Here is a 19,455-nt window from a genome sequence, read left to right on the forward strand (position 1 = left end):
TCCAAGGTTCGATGGACTTCTCGTGTGCTCTGGATGGCAGTCGTGAGTCAGTCAAGTGTCAAGTAAAGTCGGCGGAATAGCGCGAGCTCCGGTGTGGGGAGCAAACCCTTTTCTTACTAATCATCGCCGAGGTCGCAACCACTACTTCGTACTGTTGTGCCCAGCGCGGGCTTGCGACTAGTTGGTTTGGAGGTGACAGCGTTGCGAATGACCGAGGGTCCTCGACGTCTGTCTCACCGTCCAGGAGCGACACTGACTCACGCTGCTATCTGGTGCTCACGAGGTGTTTGTCGCGCTGAAAACGGAGCGTCTCTGTAAGTTTGTATCCCTGGTGATGGTCGTGCCTGGAGAGCACTATATAAGTGGTGCTCCTCAGGCACAATCTTCCTCAGCCTACTCAAGCTCAACTGATGAGGGGTGAACTCCCCGAAACACTGTGTATTGAGCAGGGAGTGGTGCTTTCTTGCAGGTTTGCCGAGTCGAAGGTTCGATGGACTTCTCGTGTGCTCTGGATGGCAGTCGTGAGTCAGACAAGTGTCAAGTAAAGTCGGCGGAATAGCGCGAGCTCCGGTGTGGGGAGCAAACCCTTTTCTTACTAATCATCGCCGAGGTCGCAACCACTACTTCGTACTGTTGTGCCCAGCGCGGGCTTGCGACTAGTTGGTTTGGAGGTGACAGCGTTGCGAATGACCGATGGTCCTCGACGTCTGTCTCACCGTCCAGGAGCGACACTGACTCACGCTGCTATCTGGTGCTCACGAGGTGTTTGTCGCGCTGAAAACGGAGCGTCTCTGTAAGTTTGTATCCCTGGTGATGGTCGTGCCTGGAGAGCACTATATAAGTGGTGCTCCTCAGGCACAATCTTCCTCAGCCTACTCAAGCTCAACTGATGAGGGGTGAATTCCCCGAAACACTGTGTATTGAGCAGGGAGTGGTGCTTTCTTGCAGGTTTGCCGAGTCGAAGGTTCGATGGACTTCTCGTGTGCTCTGGATGGCAGTCGTGAGTCAGTCAAGTGTCAAGTAAAGTCGGCGGAATAGCGCGAGCTCCGGTGTGGGGAGCAAACCCTTTTCTTACTAATCATCGCCGAGGTCGCAACCACTACTTAATAATAATATCCACTATAAAACTCGTTATGCCGCTCAAACCTGACCTAATGCTCGTCTTGTTCCTTCCTAATGCTCTAATGCTCGGATAGTCTTATAATGCCGAATATAATGCCGGCATTATTCGCTGGACCCTAGCGACGAGCATAATATGCTCTTTTTTTTAGCATATTTGGTCGAGGCCTACTTTGGAGTAGCCCTTGGCGGATTAAGCCGGCATAATATTTGTCATAATCTTGGAATTTTGTCAAGAAATTATGCTCCGGCATAATATACGGATACCAACGTGTTAGGTCGGCATAATCTTTCGGTTTAGACAAAAATTATGCTTAGGGCATGGCCGTGTGTGTATGCGTGGTTTCTCAATCCTCTATGTACAGCGTGAATACATAGTGGCATCCCTGCAAATGTTGCTCTCACTGCTTTCTGTACATATGCTACCAGTCAGCCCTTTCGAATAGGTGCACCCCGCTCTTGCCTCACCACAAGTCTCCAGCGAGACGTCCGCCTCACACCTATCTGCATTTTTAAGCCCAGCTGCCTTCGTGATCTCGGCACCTATGCCCGCGACAGAAAACAATGGAGTAACATCTGCTCAGCCATTTAGTCTAGTACTGCTCTTCTTAAATTTGACCTTTATTACAAGACTCTTCTTTTCTTTTTCATTTCGTTCTCCCACTCTCACACACACATGCTCACGGTTAATTCTGCCGTCGTGAGTCCCTTTCGGGACGGATACGAGAATAATAATAATAATAATAACCGAGCATAATTCAGCATATTTTGTTGGCATAATTGTGGCATAATCAAAAGCATAATTAAATAAAAAAATAAAAAAAACAAAAAAATGGCCGAGCATAGTCCGCCAATGGCTACTTGGGAGGCTCAAGTTTACGTAATAAACATAGAAAGGGGAAGCTAAGCGAAGACGAATTGTGACAAACCGAAACGTCAACATCCTACTGAACTCCACTATCATGTATGATGGACTAGTTATGTACAATAACAAGTAGTTCCACACGACGTATATGTAGATCTACGTTTCGCCGTATAGGTCATGACGGCTCATCAGGTGTGCAAAATGTAGGCTACCACTGGATCCGTCTACAAGTCTTCTCTTGTTCCGAACAGCACAGCGCGGCTCAGCATGCAGTACGAGCTCATACCACACGCGGGCAGATTACAGCAACCATCCACCTGGCCTAGGCGGTTGCAACAGACACGCCAATATTTACTGCACTCTGCAGATCTCGATACACAACAGGCACACACGGCCGCCGGCCAGATCGAGCCGTTTTGCTCGTAGATCATTTTCGATCTTCACAAAAAAATAATTAATTCAACACACACAGTACGGCCTCGTGCTCGGACCTGGCACCACAACCCCAGATCAATGGAGACCGCGCATTCACCACACCGTGCATGCACCATATCCAAAACAAGCGGTATAATACACAACGCTCGGGTCAAATACTGACCCCAACGGCGGGGATGCAACGCACAATCGCGAAAGAAGCAAGTCCGAGAACCAACGACTCGTACTTGTCGGAAAGAGCGGAGACGACAAACGCTCCGGGGCACCACGCGCGCCAACATCACTGCACGCAGATCTACGCGCGATCCCATCATGCATACATTTTCATTCACTCTTCATCATTTTGTCGGAACTAGGTCTCCGGACCTGGTGAGAAGGCAGAAATGCCTGTTCACTTGGTGAAGTAAAATAAAATAAACAAACAATCCCCGCGCGCGACCTACGACTCGTGCTTGTCGGAACGACGAGGACGAGAAACGCTCCGGCGCACCACGCGCGCCAACATCACTGCACGCAGATCTACGCGCGATCCCCGCGCGCGACCTACGACACCACGCAAGATCGACGTATCCACAGCACAAGTCGCGAAGACAACAAGAATCCATCACGTTGCGTCCGTACCTACCTATACACCAATAATCGCCGTCCTGTCTGTGTGTTTTATAGCTCCGTCCACCTGACAGAAGACTCAGCCCACGCCACGAGGAACGTGATACAACACTATAACCCCCTTTATCAATAATTAATTAGTAATCCTCGTTTCAACAAAGCTAGCTAGAAATAAAGGACTAATACCGGAGAATCCAGCACCCCCCCCCCCGGATCGGGACAGCGCATTGCGAGATTTGCGAGGCCATTCACGAACGCAAATTGAATCGCGATTTTCCCAGGGGACAGCGCATTGCGAGATTTGCGAGGCCATTCCCGAACGCAAATTGAATCGCGCTTCCGCCCAACCGCGACCCGCGCAACCCGCGGCGCATGAGCTCAGTTATAAGGGCTTCACCTTCAGTCCCCTTCTCAGTTGCTTTCTTGTATCGCTAGAGGGAGGTTTGACTACACTGGACTGAGGACTTGTCTTGGAGTGGATCTGCTATCTATGCGGTAGGTTCCATTCTTTTTTTTTGAATGTATATGAGAATAGGTGTTCTGTCCGAGCAGGGAGAGGATTAGCTTGTACATGTACCTCAATGTGCCGTCTATCTGGCCCCTCTATAAGGTTGCGTTTGTTCGGTGCCATTCCGCCACCATTCCAAAGTCATTCCGCCGTGTTTTGGTTCCAGAGCGTTTTTTCTTTGATACACTCGACAGCGTTTGTTCGGTGCAATTCCGATTCCGGTCGCGGAATGAAGGGGGCAGAATCCTTTCTGGCGATTCCTAAGAAAAAGTGGAATGAGGTCTCATTCCGAGCGGAATGAAAATGCGCGGAGGGGCTTCGTTGCTGCTGCATACCTGTACCTCACCAACAAAACAAAACTTCAAACTCGATTATCGATACTATACAGAAATGTTGGCGGACATCGTCCAGGATATAGGCTGGTACTGGGAATGACTGAACAAATGCAACCTAATTTTAATCTTTTTCAAACCCTTTATGTACCGTAACGTACTTGTGTATCAGTGCCATTCAGTGGTAGATTTTCTTGTGACCTGACAGGAACAGACAATGCTTGCAAACGCAAGCACAAACAGCAAAGCAGGGAGTTGCAGTAATAAAGAATATTCTTTCATTCACTCGTTACCATCGAGAACGTTCGATTACTGAGAGACTGTGTTTATTTCGGCCCTATCCATGAGTTAGTGGAGTGTACGCACATGGCACCAATATGTTCAATCACGATCACTACCCCATCTTAAATGGAAAGGGATGCGCTAAATAATACTGTTTTATAGAAGATATTCTGATGCAGAGTATCTACACTCTAATAACTAGCATACAGTCAACTTCGCTAATAACGACTGCGGATATAACGACAATTCGCGAATAACGACCGAATTTCTATGCCCAGAGCAAAGTCTCATCTAACTGTATACATTTAACTTCGGATATAACGACTATCTGAATAACGACAATTCGCGTATAGCGACATGCTTTTAGTGCCCCGAGGTCATATTCACTGCTTGAATAACGACTTTCTGGGCTTTTGACAGCTATTTCAAGTACCTGTCAGTCAAGTACATGCACCTGTCATGCAGAAGTACCAGAACCTATGGTGATGGATATTATTATTATAAAGGCACACATGCAAGAAAATGCAGCCAAGGGGGGCCGGGGGCTTTTTCTTCCTTTTTTATGTTGGCTTCAAAATTGTTGGATTTACCAGCACACCTATATGTATACAATGTACAGAGCTCACTGACTTGTCAGTTTGAGCACTCTGGCAAGGTACGTTCGGGCCTGATTCCATTGCTATCAGGTTCGGCCTCATTTCCTCTGTGCTGCGCTGACGAGTCCACAAAGGACGAAACTATTCTGTCCGCAGATTGAGTATTTCGCTCTTGCTCTTGTAGCAGTTGAGCACTCTTGCATGGGGTAGTGCCTTTGCTGTTTGCTTTATGCACTGACTTGTCAGTTTGTGCACTCTGGCAAGGTACGTTCGGGCCTGATTGGAAATTTTTATTTCCATTGCTATCAGGTTCGGCCTCATTTCCTCTGTGCTGCGCTGACGAGTCCACAAAGGACGAAACAGTTCTGTCCGCAGATTGTGTATACAATGTACACGTAGTTGTACATGATTGTACAGTAATCATCATACATGTACATGTCTCTGGCCCTGTAGATGGCTCAAAAAGGCATATTTTTCAATTGATTTCCCTTGCATATTGAATTTTTAGTTCCTTTCAACTGCAATATGAAAATAAAGTACACATTGACATAGAGCAAGAAAAGAGCTTGATTTTGATATGCATGTCATACCATACAAAATATGGGTTCACATACATTCAAATGGGACTTCGGTTATAAGGACACTTCGCGAATAAGGACACTTTTCTGATGCCCTGCCGAATGTCGTTATTGGCGAAGTTGACTGTATGTGCAAATAAGCAAGAACAGAACAGTGCAAAGTGGAAGTGGTATGACCTTACCAACCTTCAGTACTGCATTTTGCCACTCTTCAAGCACTCTTCTACCGATCGTCAGCTAGCTTTTTGGGGCTAATGCAATTGGCAACTTCCAGTTGTGTTGTTGGCTATTCTACATGTATATGATCTTGTTGGTTATTGCTTGGATTCTACTTTACAACAACTCCAGTTCATTGTTTTGCATGTACTGTTAACAGGTGGAAGATGGGATCTATTTTATTGCTTGCACTATGTGTGTTGGCTTCAATGCTGCACACAATAAATTGTGCTGAAGGTAAGACTTTGAAAACCTGCAAGATATTCAGCGTCATTTTCTATCCTTTTTCTCGGAACTTGCAATGACAATTATTCCATTACATTACATTTCTGTAATTTCGGGTGCGGGGAAAATTAACATGATCAACCTGTTGCCATGGCTCCCCACTGTGTCCCATATTAGCTAAAGACTGTGTAGTGTACTTCATACCTCGAGTCAACTTTTAGGCACATTGTAGTCTAGTTCCAATGTCAGATTTGTGATGGCTTTTTCACATAATTATGTTGACAACAAAACGCAAAATGAAACATTCTATGAAGTACTCAATGACCTTCATATAGGTCACAAATTTACATGTGAGTCCGAACAGTCTGGAAAACAATTCAGGTGGAGAAAACTGAGGGTACCCCGTAAGAAGGCCCTAGGCCTGTGGGAATGCCCTATTAAAAATTTAATAAACAATAATAATAATTTCCAGCGGTCATAATATTACACAACGATAAAGCACGACTTTTTCAACCCTTCTTTACGGGCAAAAGTTATATTTAAAAATTAACACAATGGATTAAAATGCAATACGACATACACTGGAGAAAAAATCAGAAAAATGCATGTGTAAAAATAAAGATTTTCAAACCCAAACCAAACAGAACTTCAAGTCAAAACTTTATGAAACAAAATAAATTATTCTCACCGAACTCAATCAATAAACTCAATTCAAAAGGAGAAAAACAATATTGAAACAAAACAAAAAACATAGTATGAATTACGTCATAACACTACTGTCTACAGTCCATTTCAAAACTATAGACGCGTGCCTAGGTAAAAGCCGTTGTGCCAGCATCTATACCACATAAAATCTGTGATCACTTTGTGCATAATTTTTTCCAAATTGGGCGTCCGTTATCCAATCGTTTAGAAACTATATGAGTGTAATTGTGGAGCGATCCTGAGCAATATTCCGAAAACTTTTCTCAAAAAGTTCCAGCCAAATTTGAAATATTTCAAAAACCCTACGCGTCTATAGTTTTGAAATGGACTGTAAGGTATTCAATTGTTTGAGGGAAAGACAGAAACAAAGTCTGAAGAAAAAATTGACTGTCACCACCAGGACTCGAACCAGGGACCCTCACTTGTAACCACACAGGGCTGTGTTCCCAATAAATAAATAAATAAAAAAGCCAGCGATGCTCTAACCACTAAGCTATGGTCTTCGTGCATGCAACTTTGTTATCTTTCTTGTTCTTATTTTTTTGTCTGAGCCGGGTTTGTGTTCTTTGTAGGAAAAAAATGGTGTGGTCCACTACTAGCCCTTTCCCAAAGGTGCTCTTTTAAAGGGGAAGTTAAGGCAAAAATCAAAATTTCACCAGTTGTAGTCTTCGGGGTGCTGAGTCGAATGGTCTTGGTCCGAGAAAGCTGAGACGCTCCCTTCCTACTTTAATCCCAATCGAACTCGTGCACTTCCACCGAAACTGGGTGACTGCGCCCTACTAGATGGGGATTTGTATGCAAAATGTCACTAAAAGCGCCATTTCGCTCTTATAAAAGCACGGATGACCGCGATTGGCCCATATGTTGTAGTCTTTTGGACGCTGGGTCGACTGGTTTTGGTCCGAAAAGGCTGCGATGCAGCGTTCCTCCTTTATTCCCAATCGAACGTGGTTGAACAAGCGGTCACGTGCTCCTGGGTGCCCAAATCACCTGGTCACCACGCCAGCAGGCGACAATTTTCACACCAAGGTTCAACTCGAGTGCAACTCAAGTGACAGGACTGCACCCAAAAAAGGTTAAACAGGCTAGTAAGTTGTACCCTGCAGGCACGGTGACCAGGTGACTGGTGTACGCAGGAGCACGTGACCGCTTGTTCAACCATGTTCGATTGGGAATAAAGGAGGATCGCAGCCTTTTCGGACCAAAACCAGTCGACTCAGAGTCCAAAAGACTCTCTCTCTCTCTCTCTCTCTCTCTCTCTCTCTCTCTCTCTCTCTCGCTCTCGCTCTCGCTCTCGCTCTCTCTCCCTCTCCCTCTCCCTCTCTCTCTCTCTCTCTCTCTCTCTCTCTCTATCTATCTATCTATCTCTCTCTCTCTCTCTCTCTCTCTCTCTCTCTCTCTCTCTCCTGATACAATCTGTCTCGCTCACGTTCACTCTCAGACCCTTATGATCTCGCTCTCGATTAGTTTCTCTACATCTCTTTATGCGTGTGTCGGACTCCGTCTCTGTCTGTGTCCGTATCATTCTCTTCGTCTGTATGGCTTTCGCCGTCTCTTTTCCTACTGTCTTACGTTCGGGAAGATGTGCTAGCCGTCCAGCTTGCGCATTGCACATCGTTCGAATATGAAGTACATGCACAATTCTCTTCAGAACAAGGGAAGAGAGCACGAAACGCTAGAAGTATTGTGGATGGGAATGTACTTACACGTGGATGGTGGGTTTGTGTAGAGTGAAGAATCAGACCCAGCGGCAAGTAAGCTTCTGTCGTCTTTCGCAGCAGTCCTTGCGGGACGCAACACCTGTAGGACACAAACAGAAGTATTAGCCGTGGTCTCTGGAGGATGCGTGCTGAAATCGCACAATGTCCGCACCACAAGGGCTGGAGTGAGACCAAATTACAATCTCCAGTTCAAATGTAATTTGCTGCCGTAAATTATCCCAGTTGAGGATAGTCTTGAGAGGGGTTGTTGTCTTTCTGAGTAGCAAGATTGGTTTAGCATTGCACTATGGGAACGTCTGTTCCTCAGCACAGTATGCACATGTCGTCTAGCTGAACATGGAGGGGGGGGGGGGGTTGACGAAACAGAAAGAGACCCAGTCTCTTCTTTTGCAATTGACATTTTTGGATGTTCAAAGTTATTTTTCCGAAACAAGTGGAAGGGGTCTCTTTCCGATCACAAATATCTTAGTGAAGAGATTGAGCGGGACTTGATAAAGTGCCGAGAAGAATTCCAGAATTTTCCTGCTCAAGCGGGAAATTAAGGAAAGCGTTAGAGGATCAACAGGTGGTTAACGTTTTGCACACTGGAATTGTGAAAAGTTAGTGTGCAGTTGGCCGTTTCCACGGGGGATTTGATGACTTAGAGCAACAGGGGTTCGGGCAACTCAAAGAATCCTGGGGGAATTTTGTTTAGCCTCCACTACTTCAAAGAATTTTGGGGAGGAAACATGTGTTGTACGAACCTGGTCGATATTCAAGTCCGCTACTGGATCAGCCATGTTGGCTATCGCTACACAGGTCTGCAAAAGAGCCCCTACGTTCTTCATAGCCTTCTTTCACGTCGCGTACAGACTCAACTTCAGCGACCTCCTTCACATAGAGCACAGTGTTCGGTGTAAGAGGCGCTCGCAGTGAAAACCGTCTTTATGAAATGCTCAAAATGGTGTGGAAGTCTGTTGCCTTGCGTGCTTTGGAGCGAGGGAGGTGGCGACGAGAAACTGCATGCTGCAAGCCACACCAAGACGCCACGTGCTCGGCTGAAGTGTAATACCCTCACGCCGTTGTCTCTGTGTGGGCCCAGGGTGTCGCTGTGGAATTGTCGCCCTCTGTGATGTCAGTGAAGGGATCGGGCTATGACGCACTTGAATCGAGTCACCATGGACACCTAGCTAGTCCAGCGCACGGAGTCCTACTTTACCACTCATCTGGGTACAGTCTGCCGAACGAATATGGTCAGAACGTGCCAAAGGCAAACACAACGGCCTAGATGATCATATTCACTCGCGTGCCTAAATCGCGTCTCCGTTTTACCATCCACCAGTATTATAATGACTGCATTGTTAGGGTATCTGTTTATCGCTAGAAAACTCAAAGATGTTCACGAAGAACATGGCCCAGAGCCAATGAAATCTGCACGTGTTTGCACTATTTATCTTTGGTGACAGTGAAACGACTGACTCGGGGTGCCCATTACCATTGTCCGGAAAACTGCCGCTGAAAGCAGTTTTTAAATGAATGTGGCGACGGTCAGGCGGTGAACTCGACTGTGCGACTGGGATTGAGCTAAACTGCTGAAGCTCATGTGTGCGAGATTCTCGCCGCCCAAATGTGTATTGTTCGCAGTAACAGGACTTCTTGAGTGCACCATAATTGTATATGCAATGAAGGGCGCAGTCACCCAGTTTCGGTGGAAGTGCGCGAGTTCGATTGGGATTCAAGTAGGAAGGGAGCGTCACAGCTTTCTTGGACCAAGACCATTCGACTCAGCACCCCGAAGACTACAACTGGTGAAATTTTGATTTTTGGTTTAACTTCCCCTTTAATTCGCACTTTGTGCTTTTCGCGTCCCTCAAAATATGCTGAAAAGTGCTCTTTTTCAGTGAAAACAGGCAAAAAGTGCTCTTTTTTCAGTGAAGCATAGCCATGATACATGTTCAGATATGAACCCAAGCTGAGAAATGAATACGCACCCAATTATGGGTCCACGAAAGGCAAAACAGGAAGTAAAGTTAAAAAAAACACCTTTTAAAGCATTGTGTACAAGCTTCACCAACTTCACCAACTTCACCAACTTGTTGCCCCCCCCCCAAAAAAAGGGGCGTGCCAAGGCCGGCCCATCGAGCACTCGGAAATTGTGATCGCATGCATGAGCAAACAGATTTTAGCACTTTTTCAGCTAGAAAAGCTCAAAAAGACGATATTCACAAAAAGGACTATCCACTACTGTATAGCTATGAATAGGATGAAACTGTATAAGTAGAAATTTTCGTTCACGAAATCTTTCGTTAGATCACTCCACCAGCAGGTTCGTTACGTACTAAGTTTCGTTTTCGGTCGGGGTCTATCATCCTGAACGTTCAGAAGAGGTCAGTTTAGTTTGGTACAAACGTTAGTTATTTCGTGCCCACTAACAAAATTTAATAATAGAGAGGTTCCCCACTACGTAAAGTTGAGCAACTTTACGTTAGTGGGCGGGAAAAACCCGTGAATTCGCGAGTTTGCACTCCACTTACAGAAAGTTGTCTACGGAGAGTACGTAGATAGGGCTCTGATAACGTAGCTGGTCCGTTAATGGATTGGGTACAAATTTATGACTCTCTCCCCAGGTCGATCTGGTCGTACACTGCCGCGTTCGGAGTTGCCAAGGGCAGCTACGTGATTTGAAAACTCCGTATTGCGGAACCCAGATCCGCATGCAGTTTACGTAAGACTTTCGTAAGACTTTCCGTAGATCGACTACGTTTTTTGCCAACGTAATTACGTTATGCGGAACCTCTCTAATAGCGAAAGTGAATTCCAAAATAATGAAACTTTGTACTTATACATTAAGGCCACCTAGAATTTTTTTATTTTGGTTCACGTCCATGTGCATCAAATATTCCACATAGCCAGTCGATCAAATCTGACTATACAGTGTAGATAATCCATCAGATCCAGGTCCCCTCCAGGACCAGATCTTGGCCTCGCTGGCAAACGAGTCTGACGAGCAGCTCTCATTTTGAAAACTTCTGTAAATAGCAACAAAGTGGCGGAGCTGATGCTGTTTCAGCACCGATTGTGGATCGGAGATAGAAGACAACGTCGTCACCAAGCGCTGCATCCTGTCATTTGGCTAGACGTGGCTGCTTCTGACTCTGAGGTCAGTATCTGGACTTCTATTATTAGGGTCACATAGTACAGTGTAGTCTGTACATTTGCATGCACTATAAAAAAAAAACATGTTGCGGTCGGGTGAAAAAAGACGGTCGGTCGGGTGACCCGAAACAACGAATTAATTCTGGATGGCCTAATAACAACTTTTTTTTAAGAACTTTGAAACTCCACTGTAAAAAAAATGAAATAAAATAAATTATCGTTCCTCCCCGAAGGGAACACCCTGTAAAACACTACTGTGGAATTGTCATATGTTCAGTTCACCCAACTCAACTTGTCATATGTTCAGTACACCCAACTCAACTTGTCATATGTTCAGTACACCCAACTCAACTTGTCATATGTTCAGTACACCCAACTCAACTTGTCATATGTTCAGTTCACCCAACTCAACTTGTCATATGTTCAGTTCACCCAACTCAACTTGTCATATGTTCAGTACACCCAACTCAACTTGTCATATGTTCAGTTCACCCAACTCAACTTGTCATATGTTCAGTACACCCAACTCAACTTGTCATATGTTCAGTACACCCAACTCAACTTGTCATATGTTCAGTTCACCCAACTCAACTTGTCATATGTTCAGTACACCCAACTCAACTTGTCATATGTTCAGTACACCCAACTCAACTTGTCATATGTTCAGTTCACCCAACTCAACTTGTCATATGTTCAGTTCACCCAACTCAACTTGTCATATGTTCAGTACACCCAACTCAACTTGTCATATGTTCAGTACACCCAACTCAACTTGTCATATGTTCAGTACACCCAACTCAACTTGTCATATGTTCAGTACACCCAACTCAACTTGTCATATGTTCAGTACACCCAACTCAACTTGTCATATGTTCAGTTCACCCAACTCAACTTGTCATATGTTCAGTACACCCAACTCAACTTGTCATATGTTCAGTACACCCAACTCAACTTGTCATATGTTCAGTACACCCAACTCAACTTGTCATATGTTCAGTACACCCAACTCAACTTGTCATATGTTCAGTACACCCAACTCAACTTGTCATATGTTCAGTACACCCAACTCAACTTGTCATATGTTCAGTACACCCAACTCAACTTGTCATATGTTCAGTACACCCAACTCAACTTGTCATATGTTCAGTACACCCAACTCAACTTGTCATATGTTCAGTACACCCAACTCAACTTGTCATATGTTCAGTTCACCCAACTCAACTTGTCATATGTTCAGTACACCCAACTCAACTTGTCATATGTTCAGTTCACCCAACTCAACTTGTCATATGTCCAGTACACCCAACTCAACTTGTCATATGTTCAGTACACCCAACTCAACTTGTCATATGTTCAGTACACCCAACTCAACTTGTCATATGTTCAGTTCACCCAACTCAACTTGTCATATGTTCAGTTCACCCAACTCAACTTGTCATATGTTCAGTACACCCAACTCAACTTGTCATATGTTCAGTTCACCCAACTCAACTTGTCATATGTCCAGTACACCCAACTCAACTTGTCATATGTTCAGTACACCCAACTCAACTTGTCATATGTTCAGTACACCCAACTCAACTTGTCATATGTTCAGTACACCCAACTCAACTTGTCATATGTTCAGTTCACCCAACTCAACTTGTCATATGTCCAGTACACCCAACTCAACTTGTCATATGTTCAGTACACCCAACTCAACTTGTCATATGTTCAGTTCACCCAACTCAACTTGTCATATGTTCAGTTCACCCAACTCAACTTGTCATATGTCCAGTACACCCAACTCAACTTGTCATATGTTCAGTACACCCAACTCAACTTGTCATATGTTCAGTTCACCCAACTCAACTTGTCATATGTTCAGTTCACCCAACTCAACTTGTCATATGTTCAGTTCACCCAACTCAACTTGTCATATGTTCAGTTCACCCAACTCAACTTGTCATATGTTCAGTTCACCCAACTCAACTTGTCATATGTTCAGTTCACCCAACTCAACTTGTCATATGTTCAGTTCACCCAACTCAACTTGTCATATGTTCAGTACACCCAACTCAACTTGTCATATGTTCAGTTCACCCAACTCAACTTGTCATATGTTCAGTTCACCCAACTCAACTTGTCATATGTTCAGTTCACCCAACTCAACTTGTCATATGTTCAGTTCACCCAACTCAACTTGTCATATGTTCAGTTCACCCAACTCAACTTGTCATATGTTCAGTACACCCAACTCAACTTGTCATATGTTCAGTACACCCAACTCAACTTGTCATATGTTCAGTTCACCCAACTCAACTTGTCATATGTTCAGTTCACCCAACTCAACTTGTCATATGTTCAGTACACCCAACTCAACTTGTCATATGTTCAGTACACCCAACTCAACTTGTCATATGTTCAGCACACCCAACTCAACTTGTCATATGTTCAGTACACCCAACTCAACTTGTCATATGTTCAGTACACCCAACTCAACTTGTCATATGTTCAGTACACCCAACTCAACTTGTCATATGTTCAGTACACCCAACTCAACTTGTCATATGTTCAGTTCACCCAACTCAACTTGTCATATGTTCAGTTCACCCAACTCAACTTGTCATATGTTCAGTTCACCCAACTCAACTTGTCATATGTTCAGTTCACCCAACTCAACTTGTCATATGTTCAGTTCACCCAACTCAACTTGTCATATGTTCAGTACACCCAACTCAACTTGTCATATGTTCAGTTCACCCAACTCAACTTGTCATATGTTCAGTTCACCCAACTCAACTTGTCATATGTTCAGTACACCCAACTCAACTTGTCATATGTCCAGTACACCCAACTGAACTTGTCATATGTTCAGTACACCCAACTCAACTTGTCATATGTTCAGTTCACCCAACTCAACTTGTCATATGTTCAGTTCACCCAACTCAACTTGTCATATGTTCAGTACACCCAACTCAACTTGTCATATGTTCAGTACACCCAACTCAACTTGTCATATGTTCAGTTCACCCAACTCAACTTGTCATATGTTCAGTACACCCAACTGTCATATGTTCAGTACACCCAACTCAACTTGTCATATGTTCAGTACACCCAACTCAACTTGTCATATGTTCAGTACACCCAACTGTCATATGTTCAGTACACCCAACCTTGTCATATGTTCAGTATCACTGATGATGCCCTGTTCCTGGGTGAAAATGTGGACAATTTACTGTACGTGGTGTAAGCAAGGATTGTTTGTGTGTTACGAGTTGCGTGTATTTCCTCCGTTAACACAAACTTCGTGATGAATTATGATGAGGGCTGAAACGATTATACCGAATAATCGAGTACTCGTTTGATAACTCTAACGATCGAGCAATCGTTTAGATTACCGATTACGATTATTTTTGCGTTTTTTAAATTTGTGTCCAGAAAGTACTGTAAATCCTCATTTTGTGAAGTTTATTATCATTAGACACAATCTCATAGCATGTGACATAGCTAATGCAGGGACAGAATCCCCTGAGACAAGGGCGTTGAGCCAGCCACGGCAATAGTAAGCTAGGAAAACAAAGCAAATATGAATTAAAGCAGAAAATGAATGGAAAATTACAAAGAAAAACGATTAACGGAAGTGAGCACTATCAAAATTCGTGCATCACCCAGGTATTCGAGAATGTTCTTCGATGATAATTATTGCGTCTAGTTCAGTTGTGATAGTAGATCTTTAAACTGACCAATAGAAGAACAAGTGTTCAGACCGTATGGTAATGATAACCAATGAGAGTAGCCGGAAAACAAAGGGGACTGAAGATACTGGGCTGACTAAAGGGGAAGTTAAGGCAAAAATTAATATCTCACCAGTTGTAGTCTTCGGGGTGCTGAGTCGAATGGTCGTGGTCCGAGGAAGCTGAGACGCTCCCTTCCTACTTGAATCCCAATCGAACTCGCGCACTTCCACCGAAACTGGATGACTGCGCCCTACTAGATGGGGATTTGTATGCAAAATGTCACTAAAAGCGCCATTTCGTTCTTATAAAAGCACGGATGACCGCGATTGGCCCATATGTTGTAGTCTTTTGGACGCTGAGTCGACTGGTTTTGGTCCGAAAAGGCTGCGATGCAGCGTTCCTCCTTTATTCCCAATCGAACATGGTTGAACAAGCGGTCACGTGCTGCTGCGTACGCCAGTCAGCTGGTCACCGTGCCTGCAGGGTACAACTTACTAGCCTGTTTGACCTTTTTTGGGTGCAGTCCTGTCACTCGAGTTGAACCTTGGTCACAGTTGGTGTGAAAGTTGTCGCCTGCTGGCGTGGTGACCAGGTGATTTGGGCACCCAGGAGCACGTGACCGCTTGTTCAACCATGTTCGATTGGGAATAAAGGAGGAACGCTGCATCGCAGCCTTTTCGGACCAAAACCAGTCGACTCAGCGTCCAAAAGACTACAACATATGGGCCAATCGCGGTCATCCGTGCTTTTATAAGAACGAAATGGCGCTTTTAGTGACATTTTGCATACAAATCCCCATCTAGTAGGGCGCAGTCACCCAGTTTCGGTGGAAGTGCGCGAGTTCGATTGGGATTCAAGTAGGAAGGGAGCGTCTCAGCTTTCTCGGACCAAGACCATTCGACTCAACACCCCGAAGACTACAACTGGTGAAATTTTAATTTTTGCCTTAACTTCCCCTTTAACAAGAGGCAGGGTGAGCGCGTTACGGGTTGAGCTTGTCGAAAACCAGTTGTACTTCATCATGTGTGAAGGAATTTTATGAAGAAATATTTTATGAACCAGTGTACAGAGATGGTGCTTATGACGAACGGAGAGAGGAGAAGTGTGTGCAAGTCGATAAAGGGCATCCGAAGGAAAACATCGATCCTTGTTGTAAAGAATTTTAAGTATAAATCTATGGTGGACTTCTAATTGGCTCAGAGTTGTGTCAGAAAGGCCACACCAAGCGGTATCGCAATAGTCGAATATAGGGAGAATATAGCACTGATAAAATAATAGCTTACACTGGATGGACAAATGAGTGCAATGTGGTTGTAGTACCCCTAAGGCTGAACTGGTTCGCTTGCATACACAGTTGACATGTGCAGCCCAAGAGAGTTTGCAGTCAAACATCACACCTAGATGTTTGTGCTGAGTAACAACACGGATAGGCATAGTCGAGTCAGGGAAGAATAATGGTTGATCAGGAGGGGATGAAGAAATATACATGGCTTCTGTCTTGTCTAAATTGGGCTGGAGTTTCCACGCTTGCATCCACATGACAGTGCTGTTGATGCGATGCTGCATGGTAAGGAGTAATTGTACAGGGCAGGAATCAGAACAGATAAGGCCAGTGTCATCCGCATACAAACTAACATCGGGGACAACTGAAGGTAGGTCATTAACGTAAAGCAAGAATAACAAAGGACCCAGAATGGAACCTTGGGGCATTCCAAACGTTACAGGGAGGGGATCAGACAAGAAATAGAACAAGCGAACAGCCTGAGAACGAGCAGACAGATATGAGGATATCCCACGCAAGGCAGCATCCTCCACCCGGAAGGTGACCTTCAACTTGGCAAGTAAGCCACAATGCCAAACGGTGTCGAATGCCTTAGCCAAGTCGAAAAACACCATTCCCATGTGCTCCCCACAGTTCCTCTTTGTCGCTATGTCTTGGACAAGTCGAGTCACCTGGTATTGAGTTGAGTCACCACGGCAGAATCCCGACTGAGCTGGTGAGAGAGCCGGAGCGATGTGCAGGTAGAGGGAATCGAATACAATACGCTCACAAAGTTTGGAAACTGTGCGCAGCAGAGAGATGGGGCGGTAAGCATAGTAAGATGGGATTCTGAGATTGAGTAGAGGGGGAGCCAAGTTCAAGCCACACAGACTCGCAGCCAGGGCGTTGAAGGTCGGCACGAGGGGAGACGTACGGAAAGGAGTGCGAACGGACAAGTACGGCAACACCCCCATACCCACGGCTACAATGTGCTGACCGATTGTCTTCCGGAGGTCGATCTCTGCGGATGCAGATATAGCCTGACAGTGAGAGCGGGTTCGAGGGACAGAGCCACGTCTCTGTTAGGCAGATTATGTCAGGCTTAGCACATTCGGCAATAACGCAGAGCTCAGACAACTTGTTGACAACAGAGCGACAATTCAGAGATACTAGGGTTAAATCACGCTGGGATTTAGGGAAAAAAGGGAACGCTGATGGATTTAGCGCTGGACATGCAATGTGTGCGGGTCGGCCAGAGGAGGGCTGAGCGGGGTAGAGCGGGTGGGCTAGTTTCGATCGTGGGGTGAATACAGGGGCGTTGGGATTTAGTCGTTGTTGCTGCATCGTTGTGTATGTTGGTTTGTTAGCATGACAGTTCAGGATTGATCATCACTGCCTCGCCGCGAAGTAGAAGACGACTTGTTACCTTGGGCATCAGCAAAGCGCCACTTTCGCACTGTGTGCTGGATGGTGGCCGGCCAGAATTTGGAGTCGAGAACTTTGTCCTCGTCCGATGCTGCCACGGTTACGCGAGCATGGCAAGTACCCAGGTACGTGTTTTCTGAAATCGAACAGTTCAGTACGTCAACTTGGCGGGCCTTGCACCACGCTGTTATTGACTCTGCCCTGCAACCCGGACTGACATTTCCAACGTACAGAACAAGCTTCTTTGTACGTTCAGGCCCTGTTAGCACACGCGGGTCGGCTGCCCTGGGCTGTGGTTTCACGTAGCGTGACGTAACCCTACGGCGTGTGACTTCCGACCACTCTGCACCTGCAGCACTCGACCCTGGGTTGGATTGCTCAGGTGGGTGTGGTCTGGTGCCATGCATTGACAAAACAGGCTGCGACAAATGGCTGGAGGTGGTGTGAGCGGGGGTCATATGGTGAGTACTAGAACCCGTACTACCCTGTGTGTACTGCATAGGACCAGAGGAAATATGGGTGCGTGCACGTGGGGGATTCAAGTCTCCTACGGCGGTGCTGTACAACTTCCCGCCGGACATTGCCAAATTTTGCTGTGCTTCCTGTACGAGAGGGTGTACACAGATTTCCGGTTGTTGGAGCCCCTGAACTTCCCGCCTGAGTTGTTGCACTTCTAATTCCAGACTCAGGATTTTGTCGGCCCTATCTTGTCTCAAGGAGACAATTTCCTGTGACATGCAGCTAATTGAGTCAGTAAGGCTTACAATTGCAAGTTGGAGCTCCGATGTGGGTAGCGAACTCTGCGCCAACACGCCCACTCCACGCTTCCTCAGCTCGCTCACCATATCCGGCCGGGAGAGGCTCGAGGCTTTATCCACATACATTTGCTCGCCGATCTTGATGAGCTCTCTATAGCCAACCAAAGCCAGGTCCATGCCTTCGTTTGTCGCCATTGGTACTGTTGGTCTCTTCTATTAGTTCTAAGCAATAATGGGGAGGGGTAGTTCTGTAGAGAGACGCACCTCGAGGCTAATCCTCGGAGCACAAAATGTCAAACCGCACCCTACTTTTACTTCGCTTCTTCCGTTTGAATCAGTTTCCGCTGGGAGTATGCAGTTGCCAGGGGTATGGTTCATGTTCTCAGGTAAAATTGACTTCAAAACTGCCATGTTTCGGAGCTACCCTTTCACTAATGCAGATTTGTTGGTATTATGAAGGCATAGTTTGTGGAAACAGAGTAATGTTTGCACAGAATTATGACTCTATTTGCTAGCGATTATAATCTTGCATGCTCTCTCTCATGCAGCACACGATAGAGTTGGATTCAGAGACATCATTCACAATTCTCTCGCTGATTAACCCTTTGCGTGCTGAGTACGAGTTAACTCGCACTTTATGCATGACCTGATCCACTACGTACGAGTTAACTCGCAACAATTTCGCGCGATACATCGCAGTGCATAGACCAGTAGTGTACAAACTTTCGTAACTTCGTCAAACATAAACGCATCGCGACAAACAATACACCATTGGAAAGGTCTTGATCTCATGTTTCCGGGGATATACAGTTCTTCGCGATAGGATAAGAATTCAGTTCTTCGCGATAGGATAAGAATTCATTGAGCGGCGGCGCGATGAACACGAAAATCACGGCCCAGAGTGAACGCGAATTTTTTTGTTCATGACTTCTTTTGGTTGAGGAGCGTGCCAGGGGATTTCCCTTT

The 19,455-nt window shown here is 45.4% G+C and overlaps 1 protein-coding gene across 1 annotated transcript in view; it reads left to right on the forward strand.

The window, feature by feature from the left end:
- The first annotated feature begins 3,233 nt into the window (after nucleotides 1–3,233).
- LOC135829837 (uncharacterized) overlaps nucleotides 3,234–19,455 on the forward strand; it is a 36,141-nt gene continuing 19,919 nt past the window's right edge. Inside the window, exons 1-2 of the mRNA XM_065342223.1 lie at nucleotides 3,234–3,523; nucleotides 5,701–5,777. Of these exons, the coding sequence (XP_065198295.1) occupies nucleotides 3,519–3,523; nucleotides 5,701–5,777 (82 nt within the window). The 5' untranslated portion in view covers nucleotides 3,234–3,518. The remainder of the gene's footprint in view (nucleotides 3,524–5,700; nucleotides 5,778–19,455) is intronic.

This window comes from Sycon ciliatum, chromosome 13 (genome assembly GCF_964019385.1).
Source record: "Sycon ciliatum chromosome 13, ocSycCili1.1, whole genome shotgun sequence".
In the NCBI taxonomy this organism is placed as follows: domain Eukaryota; kingdom Metazoa; phylum Porifera; class Calcarea; order Leucosolenida; family Sycettidae; genus Sycon; species Sycon ciliatum.